Below are 18,142 nucleotides of genomic sequence, written 5' to 3'. Positions count from 1 at the left end.
AGGTTTTGATGCAGATTGAAGGAGAATCGAACTACAAATCGTTCAAGGTATTCCTTCCAAGGATCGGATGGAAATTGGCCAAAATATGGATTTGGTTTGGGGCTAAAATGGAAATCCTGGATTTTGCAGGGGGTTCCATCAGAAAAATTTGAAAAATCTGGATCGAAATTTTTGATGTAAGGTTTTGATGCAGATTGAAGGAGAATCAAACTACAAATCGTTCAAGGTATTCCTTCCAAGGATCGGATGGAAATTGGCCAAGATATGGACTTGGTTTGGGGCTAAAATGGAAACCCTGGATTTTGCAAGGGGTTCCATCAGAAACATTTGAAAAATCTGGATCGAAATTTTTGATGTAAGGTTTTGATGCAGATTGAAGGAGAATCGAACTACAAATCGTTCAAGGTATTCCTTCCAAGGATCGGATGGAAATTGGTTAAGATATGGACTTGGTTTGGGGCTAAAATGGAAATCCTGGATTTTGCAGGGGGTTCCATCAGAAAAATTTGAAAAATCTGGATCGAAATTTTTGATGTAAGGTTTTGATGCAGATTGAAGGAGAATCAAACTACAAATCGTTCAAGGTATTCCTTCCAAGGATCGGATGGAAATTGGCCAAGATATGGACTTGGTTTGGGGCTAAAATGGAAACCCTGGATTTTGCAAGGGGTTCCATCAGAAAAATTTGAAAAATCTGGATCGAAATTTTTGATGTAAGGCTTTGATGCAGATTGAAGGAGAATCGAACTACAAATCGTTCAAGGTATTCCTTCCAAGGATCGGATGGAAATTGGCCAAGATATGGACTTGGTTTGGGGCTAAAATGGAAACCCTGGATTTTGCAAGGGGTTCCATCAGAAAAATTTGAAAAATCTGGATCGAAATTTTTGATGTAAGGTTTTGATGCAGATTGAAGGAGAATCGAACTACAAATCGTTCAAGGTATTCCTTCCAAGGATCGGATGGAAATTGGCCAAGATATGGACTTGGTTTGGGGCTAAAATGGAAACCCTGGATTTTGCAAGGGGTTCCATCAGAAAAATTTGAAAAATCTGGATCGAAATTTTTGATGTAAGGTTTTGATGCAGATTGAAGGAGAATCGAACTACAAATCGTTCAAGGTATTCCTTCCAAGGATCGGATGGAAATTGGCCAAAATATGGACTTGGTTTGGGGCTAAAATGGAAATCCTGGATTTTGCAAGGGGTTCCATCAGAAAAATTTGAAAAATCTGGATCGAAATTTTTGATGTAAGGTTTTGATGCAGATTGAAGGAGAATCGAACTACAAATCGTTCAAGGTATTCCTTCCAAGGATCGGATGGAAATTGGCCAAGATATGGACTTGGTTTGGGGCTAAAATGGAAATCCTGGATTTTGCAAGGGGTTCCATCAGAAAAATTTGAAAAATCTGGATCGAAATTTTTGATGTAAGGTTTTGATGCAGATTGAAGGAGAATCGAACTACAAATCGTTCAAGGTATTCCTTCCAAGGATCGGATGGAAATTGGCCAAGATATGGACTTGGTTTGGGGCTAAAATGGAAATCCTGGATTTTGCAAGGGGTTCCATCAGAAAAATTTGAAAAATCTGGATCGAAATTTTTGATGTAAGATTTTGATGCAGATTGAAGGAGAATCGAACTACAAATCGTTCAAGGTATTCCTTCCAAGGATCGGATAGAAATTGGCCAAGATATGGACTTGGTTTGGGGCTAAAATGGAAATCCTGGATTTTGCAAGGGGTTCCATCAGAAAAATTTGAAAAATCTGGATCGAAATTTTTGATGTAAGGTTTTGATGCAGATTGAAGGAGAATCGAACTACAAATCGTTCAAGGTATTCCTTCCAAGGATCGGATAAAAATTGAACAAGATATGGACTTGGTTGTGGGCGAAAATGGAATTCCTGAATTTTTTTCAATCAAACAATTTTTTTGAAAAAAACTTCCAGACCAGGGTGATTTTCATTATAAGTTATGGGCTTCTTCTTAGTTTCCTTATTTTAATAATTGAGTCAAATATCCTGTTTTATTTAGCCGGACGTGCAAAACGAAAACACAGGACAGTATACTCGTTGATTTTATGAAAAAGAACCTCACTATGGCCAAAGGTTACAAGAAGGGTAACAAAGAATCCAACAACTACAAGTGGGCTGAGCTACTGACACTATTAAACGAGGCGGGACCTCCAACAAAAAGTATGGACCAGTGGAAGAGAGTAAGTTCTTATCATAATTTTGTAATAAAAGTCATTATATTACATAATATCCATATAATTATTCAGGTTTGGTGTACCTGGAAACTGGGTATTCAGAAAAAGCTTAAAAAAGAAAACCCCGGCAATCTGAACAAATATGAAGATGCTGTTGCCAAAATGTGCGGCTTCTATAAAAATTCGATCAAAGTTAATAGAATGATAGACCATCAGAGCAACGATGGTAAAAACTTGGTATCCTCATCACCAAAAATAATGGAAGAACTTTTAAAATCCGTAGAACCATCGACACCAAGTCGGGATGAAAACAATGACGAGAACGAGCAACAGTCTTTAAATAATTTTACTATGAAATCTCACAATAATAAGACACCTTTGGCTGAATGGCCAAATAAAAACGATATCTCGGGCAATTATGAACCTATGATAGAGATTACGAAAACATTGGAGAGTATGAGATCTCAACAGGCTCAACATTTCGAAAAGATGGAAGCTATTGATATGGAACATTTGGAAGTTACTAAAAAACTTTCCGATAACATTGCCAAATTTATTAGTAAGATAAACTAAGATAATAGTGGACTGAATCCCAATACTTTCGATTAAATCCTTTATGTTAATATCATCTTTATGAACTGTTGGAAGTTACTAAAAAAATTTCCGATAATATTGCCAAACTAAGTAAGATTAAGTAAAATAGTATTGGACTGGATCCTAATTTTTTTCGAATGAATGTTTTATGTTATTATTATCTTTTTATAATCTTTAAAAAAAAAGTTCCGATAATATTGCTAAACTAATAAATAATTAAGTAAAATAGTATTGGACTGGATCCTAATAATTTCGAAGAAGTTCTTTATGTTATTAAATTCCTAATGAAATGTTTTCTTTATGTTCGATAATCCTTTATGTATTACATTCCTAATGAAATATTCTCGATATGTTTAATAAAAGTCACTTCGATTTTGAATTTGAGTTTTATTTTCCTTTTGGTTTATTGTTGCAATATATTAAATGTTTTAAAACTAAATTTTAGGCTTAGTATAATCCATTTTGTATTTATTGATTTTGCCGTGTTTTTTTTTCTTTCTTTTTTTCTTCATTTATTTATTAGTTGATTTGTTTTGTAATAAATTTAATTTATGGTTTTTAACTGGTCGAAACTTTTCACTAATGCTTGATTACGATTTTGTACATATACCTCTATATAGTATATATATATGCATGTATCGGTGTGTGCGCTGGTATTGTGTGTGCTTGTGTGGGTGGGTGTTGGGGTGTTTGTTGGGTGTATGGGTGTATAAAACTAAAACAAACAACAATTGTATTAAATTTACTTATTAATTCTGTTTTTTTGTTCAAAAAGTCTTATATCTGTCCGTTCTGCAAAGTAAGAAACCGAAGAGAAACATTTACAAACAAACATTCCTTCCCTCCGCGCGTCCCTTTAGCCTGGACATTGTGTTTAACCTGATTGCCTAAAATTAATTTAACAAACCATGGAAACTGACATTAGTTTTTTCTTTTTTTTAAGGGGGGGAAACTCGATCTTTGCTCCCCCCCATTCTATAATGCAAAAGCGGTTGTCGAATTCTCAATTCCAAGTAGCAGCCTGAGTGACGCGAAAAAGTTTTAAGGACGAAAAACGGAAGCTTGAGGCGGATATAAGGATGTAAAATGTACTGGACCAATTAAATTAAAAATTCAGATCAACTGGAACATGCTTAAAAGCTAGAAGAGTTTTGTGTTTTTGGTATTGTGTGAGATTTGGTGAGGAAATCCTGTGTGTCCTGTGTGTCGATAGATGCATTAAAACTAGGCACACCAACTAGCTACGAAAAACATTCCCTTCTCCCCGCAACAAAGGTACACTCATGATTCTTGTACTTTAAAATATTGTGCCTCAAAACACAGACAACCTAAACCTTAAACGAAAATCCAACCTAATACTCGAAAATACAATGTTAACTTTTTGCCTAGGTCTCTGGCAGGGTTCGGAAATGGAACTGAACCGGAAATCCTCCGTTCCCTGCTAAAATTTCATTATTTTTTATGTGTTTTTTTTTTTGTCATAAACGCATTTTTTTGTTTCATGTTTTTTTTTTTGGTTTTAGTTTTTAGTTTTCAATTCGACAACTTTTTTTTGCTAAAATTTTAATTTAACCATACTTTTGTGTTTCGCATTTTTTTTTTTCATATTTTTTGTTTGTTTTTATAATACTGTTTTTAATATATATTATTTAAAGATTTGTTAATGCAGAAATAGGGTAAGGGATGTTTGAGTGAGGGAAACTCTTGGAACTTCCGCTGTGTAGGTGTGTAAACGCATTTCTTGAAACATAATTGCAATATATTCGAAGATGTACATAAATATAAGAAGATATATTATATATCTCTTGCAGAGTTCTGATTTTTTGTTTTTGTTGGCAGTGATATTGCGAAACGTTCTTCTTTCGACTTGGAAATCAGCTCGACATCGAAATATATAGTATACGTTTAATTATGCGTTCGTTCTAGTATCGGTAAGAGTTGGGTTTCCCTTCGAATCGGTTAGACTTTTACTGGGTATTTACATATAATACCATATATCTATATATTGGTTTGTCTGGATCAAAATACAGCTCAAGATGGGGCTTTGTTTGGTTGACTTCCTTACGAATGGACATCATTTTTAAATGGGGCTTTATAAGAAAGTAGAAAGTGTTGTCATTGGCTGTGGTATTTACAAAATGCTTCGATGTCATTACTCATATGACCTAAAACGATTTTCAAAACTAGTCAAGTTAAATGTCTCTATATATCTGTATATATAATATATATATATATATATATATGCTGGTGTGTATATAATTTTATAAATTTATGTAATACGTTTAAAAAGATTTTTTGGTTTTTGTTTTTGTTTCTTTTTTTGGAAAAAGTTGTGGTTTGCTGTTAAATGTACTTAACGGTTAGCGGGATCCGTAATCTTTGTTGCAATTTGATTAATACGTCTCTTAGATCACTAGTATTACAATAGATGCTATTTTTTGTCGCTCGTTTTTTTTTATAAATGGTGACTGTTTTGTTGGGGAACCGCTTTTTATGAAAAATGTTTTTTGTGGTCGAACCAGCTCCTTAGTTTCAACAATTTGTTTAGTGCTTAACTCATTGGTTTTGTTAACGACTAGAACGTAAGCAGAGAAGGAATCCGTTTCACGTATAATGCCATTCGTCTGAATTTCCTCCCCTTTCTCCAAAAACTAAAAAAAAAAAAAAACTAAAAGTATCTCGGAGATGCTGGTCTGCTGGCAAAACGGTGAAATGATTCTACTAATGGATACATATTGCTTAGTCGATTGCAGCAGCAACAGCAGCGGGGCCGGAAATCCAGCATAAATGTCAATGGAGAGCAATAACGGAAATCAACACAGCACAACTGAATCCGGGATCCATCCGGGATCCAAGCCAAATCCTCTCTAAGTGGGACTATCCGCTTTGGAGCCGGCATTCGAGTTGTCTTGCAGTTGAGCGAGTGTCCTGAACTTTTGTGAGTTTAGGAATCTGGGGGGCAAGAACACAATAATCCTTTGGTTATTAATACTTAATAAAGATCATCCATTGTCCTTACCTCGGATATGAGTCTCTGTGCATCAGTGTGTAGATTTGAATTTGAGCTTCGTCAAAGGTATGCGTCGTCGGTTCGATCATGTTCCGGTTCACGATTTCTCGGACTCGCGAATCCAGCGACACTTCCCTGGGCGACAGGATCGAGATGTAGTCCTCGTAGATCAGGCGCGCCTTCTCCTCCACCACTTCCGCACTGCCCTCCTTCTTGAGGTCCTCGCAGGCCAGCCAGAAGAGTATGTTCTCCTCGCTGAACTCGCTGCGCAGGAAGTTCTGGAACACCTTTCGGCCAGCTGGATGTCGAAAATGTTTGACATTCATATAGTCGAGTATTAAAGGGCAAGAGTTCACTCAATTCTCACCTGAGTTCTTCATCAGCTTGTCGAAGCTTTTGCCCCAGCTGCGGATTTCCTCCAGTGTGGGCCTGAAATATAATAAAATCGTGTTTATATATGAATTTTCGTTGCATGGATATGGAGTACTCACTGTTCGCCATCTAGGAATTCGGAATTAACGAGATCTCGCTTCGTGGGCGCATTTTCATCGGCATTTTTAATGGCCAGGCTGTAAAGATAATGAGAAACGAAAGAAAGTGTGTTAAATTCTTGGATTATTTTCATATTAAATCTCATCAATCACCCTTTAAAGTAGACTACGATTTTATTCATTGCTGAATGGCCGCTCATCCTGACTCATTTTTAACTGGCGCAAAGTATCGTAAAAGTATAAATACAGTGGTCACCGTGTATAAAGAATACAAGTAACAGTTTGAACTTAGTTTGGGAAGATATTTTTCAAAGGATCTGGGTAGGATAACATAACTATTTTCGATATTACGTAACACATACAATTTATAGTTTGAGCGATAGCTGGTATAATACTTAATTGGCTCGAGTGACCACTGTAGATAGGCTAATGTCATATCGGTTTTGGGTTTCGAGCCCCAGAGACAGAGCTGCCGAACGGAGCACTCGAACTTGACAAAGCTTCCTTATCTGGCTGACAGTTATCAAAGCAACTCGCTGCTGCCCCAATACCTAATCAAAGTCACACAAACCCACATACCCCAAATACATGGATATATCTATGTGTATATGTGCGAGTATATGAATCAAATTATATGTGGCTTTTGGTGGTTATGGTAGGTGGGTGGTTGGTTGGTGGTGGTAGGGAATGTAGGGGGTTTTCGGGAGTTGGGTCTTGGGCTTTGTTGCCTCAGCCTAGGCACCCAAAAAGGTGCCCCGAGGGTGGATATGGCGCTAGGGCCGAAAAAGACTTTCGATTTCATTCACGAAAACATGCAACACTTGGAGGAGTCAGCGGAGCGCCGCCACATACTTATTTATATTTGATTTGAAAAGTGCCCTCCAGAGAGCTTTTCGCTGCCCGACTCGTCGTTGCTCCCGGAATTGTGAATGAACGTGGGAGAGAGAACGAGAGGGGCAGAGAGTTCCTCCCTACACGAACAAAAAAAATGCAAAGAGAACGGAATACTTCAGGCCCTATTGGCCAAAAGAGAGACGAAGCTGGAGGATGGCCAGAGAGAAAGCTTTTCTTTCGGTCCATATGAGAGCAGCAGCATTGCCAGCTGTCATTAAAGGCCTCCTCCATGTCCGTGCCCGTGTCCGTGTCCGTGTCCATTTCAATTTCAATGTCCATGTCCATGTCAGTGGCCATAGCCAATACCAAAGTGAAGCAATGGCAGAGCAATAACCATAGCCGTGGCCACATCCATGACAGCACTGAGCGAAAAAAGAGGTAGTCTCTTAAAGGAATATTTCTTAAGGAAAAATACTAAATAAAAATACTTCTAAAGAGAAATACTAGTTTTTGAGAAAAGGATATGATCTGCAATGATTGTATCCTTTTTACTAGATACAATCCTCATCTGCTCATTTATTTCCCTCAGTGTACCACAACCATAGGTAGTTGGTTGGAAACTCACCATTTGGCCCTGTTTTCACGGTTTTTGTTATATTTTTTTGTTGCATTGGTAGTGGTAGTAGTTTTGCGGTCGTCAAGTAGAGCCAAGGCAGCACACGGTAACGAGAAAGAAATTGATTTCGTTATACAGGATGTGAGTAATGAAGGCCCCATTCAAAGGATACTCACCAGGAGCAGGAACAGCAGCAACACCAGCAGAAGCAGCACGGCTTCTGCGACTGCGGCCGTTGCAACGTGGCCGCATTGGACTCCTGGAGCACATTGGATGTGGAACCACCGACCGTGGGGGATACACCGCTTATGCTGCCGCCACCTCCTATACCGCCGCCCACTCCGCTGCCGCTGTTGCCGTTGCCATTGCCATTGCCGTTACCGTTGCCGTTCCCGTTGCCATTATTGCCACTATTGTTGGCCGCATTCTGTTGGGAGGATGCAGTCATGCCGCGTAATCGACAGCCACTGGGCAGCTCCGAAACGGTGCAGGACATGCCGCTGGCTGCCAAAAAAAGAATAAACCGAGACTGTATTAAAACCGTTAAGTGGTTATAGAGACTGAGGAAGGATAATCACAGTTTTACAGAGAAATAAATATCTTCTACTCTTTAATATTTATAAGTAAAATAAATATTAGTCTTTATTACATTTTGTTTATTTTATCTTCTTTCACTTTTTGAAGTTTTGTTTATTTTCGTCATTTTTCATGACTTGCATTCCGATTAAAGCCCCCCAATAAGCAGTATTTGAATATTTATAAATCAAATAGATAATAAAGTCCACTTTATCACTAAAGTTTTATTTAATGGGCATACAGTTATACAGCCTTGAAGGAAATTCGAGTGGCATGACTAAATCCGAAACAGTTCTTGATTTATTGTTTTTGTTGCTTGTTTTTTTTTCAGGTGCACTCACTTACCTTACCTGCCCTTTGCAAGTTGAGGTTGACGCTGGCGGTGAGGATGGCTGGAGGGATGGACGAGGGTGGTGCTGCCCCAGCTGGCGTACCGCCCACTGCCACTGACCTACCCACTCACCCACTTGCTTTCTCTCTCTCCCACTCGCCCTCTATGCTCTTCAAGTTTATTTCTCTTCTTTTTTCTTGTTTTTTGTTTTTGGGGAAGGGGAAAACGAGGCCGTTACGTATTTATGTTTTTGCTAATAATTTTTTATCGAAAGTTCCAACTCTCTCCTTGGCTTGGATCTCTCTGTCTCTTGTCCTCTCTGTGGTGGTGCTCTTGATTTTAGTTTTTCGTTTGTTTTTTTTTTTTTATTTATTTAATTTTCTTTTTTCCAGATTTTCCTTGGGGAATTTTTACATGTTTTCGTTTTTTAGAGCAATTAATAAGAGGACCGCCAAAAATCCAAGAAATTCCCTTAATGAGTGCTTGTGATTCAGATTGTGGCCTTTATCCTGATACTGGTTGGGTGTCCTGGTCGGGTCGATTGCCTTGAATGTTGCGTGGGTCGACGGGCTTGATGGTTGAATGGGTGGTGGTGCTGCGAGTACTAGTGCTGCGAGTGGTGGTGCGCGGGTGGTGGCGCCTACGGCATTTACATATTCCTATTCCGCTGGATTTACGGGCGAAAATCACAAGCAATTCACGACCGATTCAGTGCCAGTGGCAGTGCCCAGAGCCAGAGCCAGTGCCAGTGCCCGTGCACCAAGGGGCACATTTCCCAAGCGTTACGAAATTTATGAGCAGCTGGAGCTGCCCCCGCTGAACTTGTTGTTGTTCTTGTTGCTATTATTGTTGTTGTTGTTGTTCTTTCTGTATTTTATTTATTTCTTGTGCTAGTCATTACAGAGGTATGCCTGTGCGTCTGTTTGTATGTATAGTACGTGTGTGTATGTTAGCAACTACATTGACACGCACTTGACTAAGTGGAGCGCATTGTTGGGTCGGGCTGATGGGGCGTATGCGTGATTTTGCTCCTTCGGACTAATGTTGTTGTTGGTTCGGTTATGTTGCTATCTGCTATGACTGTTGGTTGCAACAGCTGCAACATGTAGGTGGCTAATTGCACTTGGAACTTTTAACGGAATTATCACAAATCAGCTGCTGGTGCTCCCTCCGATGGCCATTGAATCTATTTAGCTGCTAATTGTATTTTTCCAACAGCGTTTCCGTTCATATTTTCACCAAAAACACACCATCACACAAACACACACTGCTTTTTTTTTGGGGGGTAGGGTGGTCGAAGGGGAGGGGTGGTGGCGAGGAGTCAATTTGGGGGTGGTGACGGTTGGTGGGGGGCAGTGAGGCTTATATGTATGTATGTATTTAGGAGCAACGACGAGTACATACGAATTTTTGCCTGCCACTGCCACTAGAATCTGAATCTTTTGGGGAGTGTATGAGTGCTCTGCTCTCGTTTATATATTTGTGTATATTTTTTCGACCCGAAATTGTTTTGCTTGCGTTTTGATTTTATTTTTTTGTATTTAATTTTTTTTTTTTTGACTTTCCAATACCTTGATACGATTTTGGTATTCGAATTGTGCGCGGAACTGCAATTTTCTGGTCACTTGATTGCTTGATTACTTTTTCGCGTGGCCTGGCATTTTCACACTTTTCACATCACATCATGCCTTCGGGCCGTATTTAATTATTTTGTCGATTTTATTTTTCCTGCCAAGCCATTTTCGATGCAGCACTTATTCCCCAAATCGTTTTCTGCGCTCTGCGATTTTTGCTGCTGCTCTGCGAACGCTGGGCCAGAAAACCCAAGAAATCCTCGAAATCCGAAATCCACGGAGCGACTGGCGGAGCAGGCGACTGATTTCCGAGCAGTGCCGTTTGCCAGCTCTTGATTTTCCAATGCGCGCGCTCCTCCCCAGAACCCCATTTAATGGTGGAGCCAGCCGTAGGCGAGGGGCGAGCTGGGGCATCAAAGGTGGACAAGGCACACGGTCACGGAGAGTAAGACACGGAGTGAAAGCTCAGCCGCATAGCTATACAGTTGAAATTCCTGGTACACACAAAAAGAGAGCAAAGAGATGGCCGCCGCGGGACATGTGCGCGAGTGGAAGAGAAAAAAAGCCCCACGGCTCCACTGCTCATCTGGATTGGCCCCAAAGCTTTCAGAATGGAGCTTCCGAACTTTCGACAGGGTTGCATTTTGACTTTGAACTTAGAACAGGATTCAATTGGGAATTCAGGATGTCAATAAAATTTAAAATTCTAGTTTGGAAAAATAAATATGAAAATTTAAGATAAAAAATTCTTTTTCTTATTTTAAAACAATTACCCCAAATAATCTTGAAAAAATCCAAAAAAGTCTTCTCATTCCTTTAAAAAATTATATTTAATAACTATAGAAACTCCATTTAACTTTCGAAAACTGTCAATCAAGCAAACTACAAAGTTACGTGTAGAGTCGGATGGTGCAATCAGCTCCCGTGGAGAAGACCCAAGGCTGGATAGGATGCCAGTTGACGTCGAGGACGCCAAAGTCCTCGCGTTTCTCATGCGTCTGCAGCTTCTTGAGAGGCACAATAAGGGGGTTCTGCAGCAGGTCACTAAAGTACGAAGCACAAATTATAATATTTTTTAGATTTATAAATTAATTTTTAATACTTACTTGTATACCATGCCATGTGAAACAATCACAGCCTGGTCGTCGCTGCCAGAAGCAAATAGAGGATACCGGAGATGGAAGGCCACACTTCGCACAGCATTGCGATGAAGGCGCATGGTCTGATACGGTTTGGTGGACAAGTCCAAGTCAAACCAAAGCATCTTTTTGTCGTATGTGGAGACCAGAAGATTGTCTCCCTTCGGATGAATGGACATGCCAGATATCCACTTGGAGTTTGTGAGCAGTTTCTTGACCAGTTCCTGTTTGACCAAATCATAGATACGAATGTTGTGCTGCGTCTGTAAGATACAAAATAGGATATGCTTAGTTTGTACAGTCATACACAGATATAGAGGCAAAACATACCGCCACGAAGAAGCAGGGCTTCACCGGATGGAACAGCACGCACTGTATGAGACCCTTGCTCTTGGAGAATGGTATTTGTGAACGGCGCTTGGACAGCTGGTGAATCAGAGCGGAACGATTGGCACCCTCTGGCATGACCGTGGCCAGATAGTCCCCGCGTCCGTGCCAGGTGACCTGGCGAATGGGTTTAAAGTGATTTATCACAACTCGGACGCCCTTCTCCTGCTCGGCGGCCTCTGCAGTAGACCACTGTACGGCCGCCTTGATGCGCTCGCTCTCAATTACATCCGAGCTCGGCTCCTCGGCCAGTAGGTCATCGGTTTTCTTCACCAGCACCTTGTCACCCACTTTGGGATTGATCAATAAAAGACGATTGCCAGTAGCCACGGCAATAATAGAGAGTTTGGCATTGGGACACCAAGCAACGCAGCGTACCACGTCTTCGGTTTCAATTGTGCGGATGCAGCGACCAGTAGCAATTTCCCAAACTGTGGAAGGATAATTTTTATAAGATAAACATCATGTTGTATGTATTTTGGTACTTACTCTTGACAGTCTTGTCATCTGAGCCAGATACGATGTATTCGCCTTTGGGCTCCACGCTAACCGAACGCACCAAGTCTGTGTGGCCGCGATAAACCAGACTCTCGATTGTGGGGAAGGGTTGCAGGTCACGTGGCGATGGAAGCTTCGGAATGAGGTACTCTGCATCAATATTCAGTTTCACACGCTTGGCACGAGGACAAAGGTAAAGATCGAGACAGCGGAGGAAACGTTCGCGGAGGTATCTCGAATAAGCGGGCACCGCACGTAGGGAGCTAAACTTCTGGGGCATAAAGTGCAACTTCCGCTTGTGCGGTTCATCCTTCAGCTTCAGCCACTCCTTGGTTTCTTTTTCGTCGAAGAGGTACTCTGGTGGCGGGTTGTAGGATTCTGCGTGTCCTGGCAAGTCACGTTTGGGGGCCGAGACAGGGTCGTGTATGCGGCGCATATGCTCCCGACTAGTGTCCGTCTCCCAGAGCATATAGAACTTGGGACCGCGCTTAGCCTGTTTCTCTCGTTCCACCTCCTCGGTGGTCTTCATCCAGCCCATTTTGAGAGCATGTACCATGCGACCAACTCGCTTCTTCTCGGAAACAGACGGCAGGAAGGATCGCTTGTGGTCCGGCACGTTCTTAATGGGCATCTTCTCCACCTCCGAAGTAAACCACTCCACCCAGGGTTCATACTCATTGTGATCCTCGTTTGGAATGCGTCCGGAAACAATGCGCTTGATCAAGGCAATGTCCTCATCGGTGATGAGTACTTCTTGTCCGGTTTGAGGGTCCTTGACGGTACGCCAGAAGTTCGGATCCTCGATCTTGCGCAAGAACTCATCGATCTGATCGCCCTGTGGGGGTTTCACAATCTTCTTGGCATCCCAATCGTAGCCAATATGTTTGTATTCGTCATACCAGTGCATGGGTATGTTTCCAACAGTATTGCGTATATCTTCTTCGTCGGAGGTGTCAGAGTCGCGGTACTCCGGGTGAGAGGGATCCCTCTTGACCAGTTCCTTTGGAGGTTGGGGTTTCTTTGAAACTTTGCTGCTGCTTGGCTCATCGTCAGACTTTTTTTGTTTGGAAGTGGTGGGTTTCTCTCCGTCTCCATCCTCAGCAGACTCGTCATCTTCACTATCATCATCTTCCTCATCCTCCTCTTCGTCTTCTTCATCACCTTCATCATCTTCCCCTTCTGAACTGCCTGATCCTTTCTTTCTGCCAAGGTAATTGCCCTCCTCATCGCTTTCAAACTCCAGATCCTCGCTGCTATCAGACTGGTACTCCTGATCAATGCCCTCGTCATCGGTAGAATCCTCTCCAGGATCTTTCACCGCTTGTAACAGGTCCTAACAAACAACAAACATATGCAGGTGACAAAGGTGGGCTTTTAAATGCAAAAAGCGAAACTTACCTCTTCTTCCTCGTTGTCGGAGGCCTCGGAACTGGCGGCTACTTCATTTTTGGGCTCCGGATCTTTACCTTTTCGCTTAAGTGTGAGTTTTTTAGTCATTTTTGGGGGAAAACAAAACTACCGCGGCGCACGTGTTGCAGTTAGGGGATAGTGATGACATCAAATCGATTACCATGTGCGCTCGGATATCGATCAGTAAAACGGATGGAAATGGCATAATTGTTTTAAATTTATATCACTTATAAGAAAATAAATCTATTGCATAAATCTATGTTGACTTAATGAGGTTCCTGATTTTATCGCAAGCTTTTAAAAATGTTCGTTATCGTTTTTAATTTAAACGCGCGCCTAATGGTTTGATAACGATACGTTTAACAGTTGGGAAATACTGGGTAACAGTAATTTAAATGACAGTTTTGTGGTATATCATGTTTAATTAAGTTTGCGCACTAAAGGCGACGATATCCAATAAAAATGGTCAATAAATATATAATATTAATAAAAATTAGTCTTGTCTTGAAAAGTCTTGTATTTTACATAAAACTAAAATTTATAAATCTGTAAGCTAAGACACGAACCATTCTTTCGATATTTTGGCAAAATCAATATCGTGATTTTTATACAATATATATCGATATATTAATATTTTGATATAATATCACAACTCTAACGCAGTTCTAAAAATTGCTAATTTCGAGGGCCACACAAGCCACCGACGGTACAGAAGAGAACCAAAGAACTGGGAGACCAGCAAAGCAGTACCGACTGCTCCGCAAGGTCCAATTACTCATCATCGGAAGCGCTTACCATCGAACCATTGATTTGCCACTCATACAAGGGCAAACAAAAGTTGGCACGCACACAAATCCATAAATCGTTCCCAGAACACTCATTTTCCAACACACACACGTACAGAGGTCAGGATGACTGCGCCGCGACGCCTACGAAAGGAACTGAGTGACTTGCAGGAGAACACACTGAAGGCCTTCCGGGACATCAAGGCCGATGACGACAACCTGCTGCGCTGGACGGGACTAATTGTCCCCGACAATCCGCCGTACAACAAGGGTGCCTTCCGCATCGAGATTAACTTTCCGGCGGAGTATCCTTTTAAGCCACCCAAAATTAACTTCAAGACACGTATCTATCATCCGAACATCGATGAAAAGGGTCAAGTGTGCCTGCCGATCATCAGCACCGAAAACTGGAAGCCGGCCACGCGCACAGATCAGGTGGTGCAGGCACTGGTAGATCTAATTAATGACCCGGAGCCAGAGCACCCGCTTCGTGCCGAGCTCGCTGAGGAGTTTCTCAAGGATCGCAAGAAGTTTGTGAAAAATGCTGAGGACTACACCAAGAAGCACAGCGAAAAACGCCCGGCGGATTAGCAAGCTTGAGACGAGTGACCCGCATCCTACATCCTGATACATCCTAGATCCCCATTAGTCTTGTGATTTTCAGTTTAGTTATTAAATTATCATTTTTCCCTTAATAAACTACCCTCAAAACATGTAAACGGATATCCGTGGCAGAGAACATAGTTTTGTAAAAGTAGCACTGTAATTTTATGCAAGTGAGAAATACATGTTCGTTATGTTAACAAACTGCTGGCTGTTCCTTGATCGCGTTGGTTACGTTGGGAGCTATGGCAACCGGTCTGGGGAAGGCTTCCTCGCCCAACATGCCATGGAAACAATTCATGAGTACATTATTGTTGTGCTGGATGAGAAGATTGCTGAAATGGTTCTTCTGGAGTTCCTTGATTTCGAAGAGACTGTGAATCTCCAACTCCTGATTCTCCTTTAGTATATTAATTACAGCCCTAATTTCTCCGCTACCGGTGGCTCCTATTTTACTCAGAGCTAAAGTCTGTGACGATTTGCTTTCGAAATTAGATTCCTCGTAAACCATTTCCATTAAAAATAGGAGAACAGAAGCAGAATAATGAGTGAGGAACAGGAACTTGTGGAAAACAACACTTTGAGGTCTGTTTTCATCGATAAACTCCAGGAGATCAATAAAGAATTTGCGCTGAGCCGAGTGAAAAGTCTCGTTTTCGGAGGGTGGCAGATAGTTGAGTACCTTGTTGTCTAAATGACACTTGGGAGCCGTCTGCCAAATTGGATCCATACCAAATATGTCAAGAATGCGGAGACGCAGTAGGAGAATTGGCTCTGAAGCAAACATGCTGCTCTGCAGGCTTTTCACCAGAGCTCCTCTAGCTACCCGGAACTTCAAAGCCTTTGATCCATCCTTAACATAATTGGAGGTTTTAGTGCCATGGAGGCACTTTTCCAATTGGTTGAACTCCCGTCGCAAGCAGTAGATCTGCTTGAGAAGATCACCGTGTTTCAGGTCCTCCCTTTCGGTGTAAGATCCACCGTATACTGGCACGAAGAAGCCAAGAGCTTTGTTCGTGGCTTCCTTGTTCACAAGGCAAAGTCTGTCCTCCAAAACTTGAACCTTATAGCGCTGATAGTATGTATCTGAGACAAGGCTTCGAAGGTGGTGCAAGTGACGCATATAATGGCGATCATTAGATTCAAAGGCGTAGATGCTTCCCTCGATGGCGTCCGATTGCATCTTCGCATACAACCGGCAAGCAATCTCGTGCTGCATGAGGAAGTCCTGGGGAATATGAGATCTGGCAAATAATGGCATCACCATTGTATCATTCGGCTGCTCTAATTTGGCTTGAATTGCTTCTAGAATGCGGCCTAAACCAGGAGTGTCTTTTTGATATTCCAGACATATCACATAAACCTCAGAGTTTCCTCGTTTGGATGTTGCGGGCTTGAAAATGTGGACCTGGTGGAAGATGCAATTCAGCATGTACAACAGCGACACACTGCAGGCCTCAAACAGAGTGAACATCTTAACCACAAAATTGCCGCCAGCTGACAGAATCTTCAAGGCACTGAAAACCTCAGCAAAGAAGAGTCGCACCACTATTTCCTCCTGTAAGTCCGGCTGTGCCGCACAGTCTATGGAGCCATCAGCAGTGATGAGATCCACTTTGTCTTGGAAATCCTCGGCACACCTTGCAGCCATACTTTCGATATTCGACACATTAAGCAAATTGCCTGTCAAATCTTTGTGGAAGAGCCAATTGTCCAGAGTATGGAATATAAACCGATCATCGGTTATCATCTCATTAAGAGCATTACCCTCGTAGTAGGGATTTAAAGTCGTAGAGCGCCAGCGCCATCGGATCTGCCAAAAGGTAATGGTTAGTTTGGTGTGATATACAAGAATAAAAGGCAAACCTCATCCTCTTTGTAGGTACTGTGCAGGTAGTGGTTCAAGGAGGCTATGAATGCTCCAGGAGCCTCGCATAGGTGAAGGGTGTTCACCACAGGATTCTTGATTAGCGGATAGCGATGAAGGCACTCAAAGAACTTGCACCAAGCCACAGTAACGAACTCCGCCTTCGTTTCGTTCTTCAGGCGCCAGGATACCTCTCCAGAGGGATCGCGGCGGTTAGTATGAGCACTCCACTCCTGGGTGCTGTAATCATTGAGCCGGCTCTTTACAGCATTAAGCTGTGTCCCGAGGCCCTGGAGAGCATCGAACTGGTAAAATTCCGAAAAGAGTGGTTGGTCCAATGATGGCAAGGTCCAATTGTCTTCTCCTCGGGGTTTTTGATAGCGAAACTTTTTTTCGAAGAGCTGTTCCAGATCGGATTGCTTGATCTTTTGGTAATCCGGCTGGAAAGTGCAGTGTTAGTTAAGTTAATGCGTCTTATAAGTAAATAAAGCTTACCATCGCGCGGTGCTTTCCTTTACCCGGATGAAATCCATCGTTGAGCGACATTTTAATCGCAGTAATATATTTTTAAAACCTAAAACCGTAAATTCTCATACAGGATATTTATTTATGAATGCCTAGTGTGGCTTCCGACTTGTAACCTGCCGGCATTGAAGCGTTTTAGAATGTACGTCAAATTAGCGTCGCTCAGTTAGCGTCGAAGTGGAACGGTGGAATTGGAACACAGCAACGAATATTTTGTTTTTCAATTATTTCCGTATTTAGCCACTAAATTTAATCAAATAAACACTAGAATTGTTAAGAATTGAATAAACTATTGTTTTTTCTTACTTTGAGCGGGTTCTTCACTCTTTAAGTAGCTTAAAAATGGGGTTGAAAAATTGCCCCTACACTGTATTGAGCATTATCTCAGAAATAAGAGGATGCGCCAATAAGCGCGATATACCAGCTTATAGCCCGTTCTTTTGAGAATATGCCCTGAAAATTTCATTAAAATCGTTCCCTACGTTTTGGAGCAAATCGACTAAAAGTGGACCAACCCGGCTAACAGCCCATACAAAAATGACCCCGAAAAATTGTTTTTAAAATTGTGAAGCTCCAAGAGGATGCGCCAATATGCACGGTAGTGGAGTCGATGTAGGACCTTTTCAAGTATATATGGACCAAAAATCATACAAATCGTTCCCACAGATTTTGAGAAAATCGAATTACAGTT

At 41.5% G+C, this 18,142-nt stretch overlaps 5 protein-coding genes across 7 annotated transcripts in view; 2 read left to right on the top strand and 3 right to left on the bottom strand.

Moving 5' to 3' along the window:
- The window catches only part of LOC108123442 (uncharacterized), a 54,209-nt gene extending 51,393 nt beyond the window's left edge, over positions 1-2,816 (top strand). For both annotated transcript variants that reach the window (XM_017238587.3, XM_070278675.1), the window contains exons 3-4: positions 2,037-2,217; positions 2,284-2,816. In XM_017238587.3, coding sequence (XP_017094076.3) covers positions 2,083-2,217; positions 2,284-2,784 — 636 coding nt within the window. In that variant the 5' untranslated portion in view covers positions 2,037-2,082 and the 3' untranslated portion in view covers positions 2,785-2,816. The remainder of the gene's footprint in view (positions 1-2,036; positions 2,218-2,283) is intronic.
- Positions 2,817-3,177: 361 nt separating this feature from the next.
- Positions 3,178-10,708, bottom strand: Dhit (Double hit). 2 transcript variants are annotated; one of them, XM_017238828.3, is made up of 7 exons: positions 8,678-10,708; positions 7,933-8,260; positions 7,766-7,774; positions 6,307-6,384; positions 6,183-6,244; positions 5,825-6,113; positions 3,178-5,757 (listed from the first exon to the last, which is right to left on the bottom strand). In XM_017238828.3, exons 2-7 carry the CDS (start codon positions 8,250-8,252, stop codon positions 5,673-5,675), a joined length of 843 nt encoding a protein of 280 aa, XP_017094317.2. In that variant the 5' UTR covers positions 8,253-8,260; positions 8,678-10,708; the 3' UTR covers positions 3,178-5,672. The 2 variants fall into 2 exon arrangements, with proteins under 2 accessions (XP_017094317.2, XP_070134353.1); XM_070278252.1 differs by lacking the exons at positions 7,766-7,774; positions 7,933-8,260; positions 8,678-10,708 and adding an exon at positions 6,460-6,521.
- Positions 10,709-11,048: 340 nt separating this feature from the next.
- Positions 11,049-13,823, bottom strand: LOC108123627 (ribosome biogenesis protein BOP1 homolog). The gene is made up of 5 exons (XM_017238876.3): positions 13,660-13,823; positions 12,253-13,594; positions 11,707-12,194; positions 11,344-11,639; positions 11,049-11,281 (listed from the first exon to the last, which is right to left on the bottom strand). Exons 1-5 carry the CDS (start codon positions 13,756-13,758, stop codon positions 11,128-11,130), a joined length of 2,379 nt encoding a protein of 792 aa, XP_017094365.2. The 5' UTR covers positions 13,759-13,823; the 3' UTR covers positions 11,049-11,127.
- Positions 13,824-14,582: 759 nt separating this feature from the next.
- On the top strand, positions 14,583-15,263 carry Ubc10 (ubiquitin conjugating enzyme 10). Its single transcript, XM_017238870.3, has one exon. The coding sequence runs from the start codon at positions 14,583-14,585 to the stop codon at positions 15,045-15,047; it is 465 nt and encodes a 154-aa protein (XP_017094359.1). The 3' UTR covers positions 15,048-15,263.
- aft (cap methyltransferase 2) lies at positions 15,256-17,582 on the bottom strand. Its single transcript, XM_017238869.3, has 3 exons — positions 17,422-17,582; positions 16,926-17,366; positions 15,256-16,872 (listed from the first exon to the last, which is right to left on the bottom strand). Exons 1-3 carry the CDS (start codon positions 17,470-17,472, stop codon positions 15,256-15,258), a joined length of 2,109 nt encoding a protein of 702 aa, XP_017094358.2. The 5' UTR covers positions 17,473-17,582.
- Positions 17,583-18,142: the final 560 nt, after the last annotated feature.

This window comes from Drosophila bipectinata, chromosome 2R, assembly GCF_030179905.1.
Source record: "Drosophila bipectinata strain 14024-0381.07 chromosome 2R, DbipHiC1v2, whole genome shotgun sequence".
Lineage (NCBI taxonomy): Eukaryota > Metazoa > Arthropoda > Insecta > Diptera > Drosophilidae > Drosophila > Drosophila bipectinata.
This window is presented reverse-complemented; position numbering and strand designations above follow the sequence as displayed.

Bases quoted from the DNA above. Each gene is read 5' to 3' on its own strand.
- Dhit (XM_017238828.3), bottom strand. From the start codon at position 8,252: ATGTCCTGCACCGTTTCGGAGCTGCCCAGTGGCTGTCGATTACGCGGC. The intron at 6,114-6,182 runs GTGAGAATTGAG...TTCGACATCCAG, and splicing joins CAAGCTGATGAAGAACTCAG to CTGGCCGAAAGGTGTTCCAG. The intron at 5,758-5,824 runs GTAAGGACAATG...CTTGCCCCCCAG, and splicing joins CACAGAGACTCATATCCGAG to ATTCCTAAACTCACAAAAGT.
- LOC108123627 (XM_017238876.3), bottom strand. From the start codon at position 13,758: ATGACTAAAAAACTCACACTTAAGCGAAAAGGTAAAGATCCGGAGCCC. The intron at 12,195-12,252 runs GTAAGTACCAAA...ATCCTTCCACAG, and splicing joins AGATGACAAGACTGTCAAGA to TTTGGGAAATTGCTACTGGT. The intron at 11,282-11,343 runs GTAAGTATTAAA...TTCGTACTTTAG, and splicing joins TCACATGGCATGGTATACAA to TGACCTGCTGCAGAACCCCC.
- Ubc10 (XM_017238870.3), top strand. From the start codon at position 14,583: ATGACTGCGCCGCGACGCCTACGAAAGGAACTGAGTGACTTGCAGGAG.
- aft (XM_017238869.3), bottom strand. From the start codon at position 17,472: ATGTCGCTCAACGATGGATTTCATCCGGGTAAAGGAAAGCACCGCGCG. The intron at 17,367-17,421 runs GTAAGCTTTATT...TGCACTTTCCAG, and splicing joins AAGGAAAGCACCGCGCGATG to CCGGATTACCAAAAGATCAA. The intron at 16,873-16,925 runs GTTTGCCTTTTA...ACCTTTTGGCAG, and splicing joins GTACCTACAAAGAGGATGAG to ATCCGATGGCGCTGGCGCTC.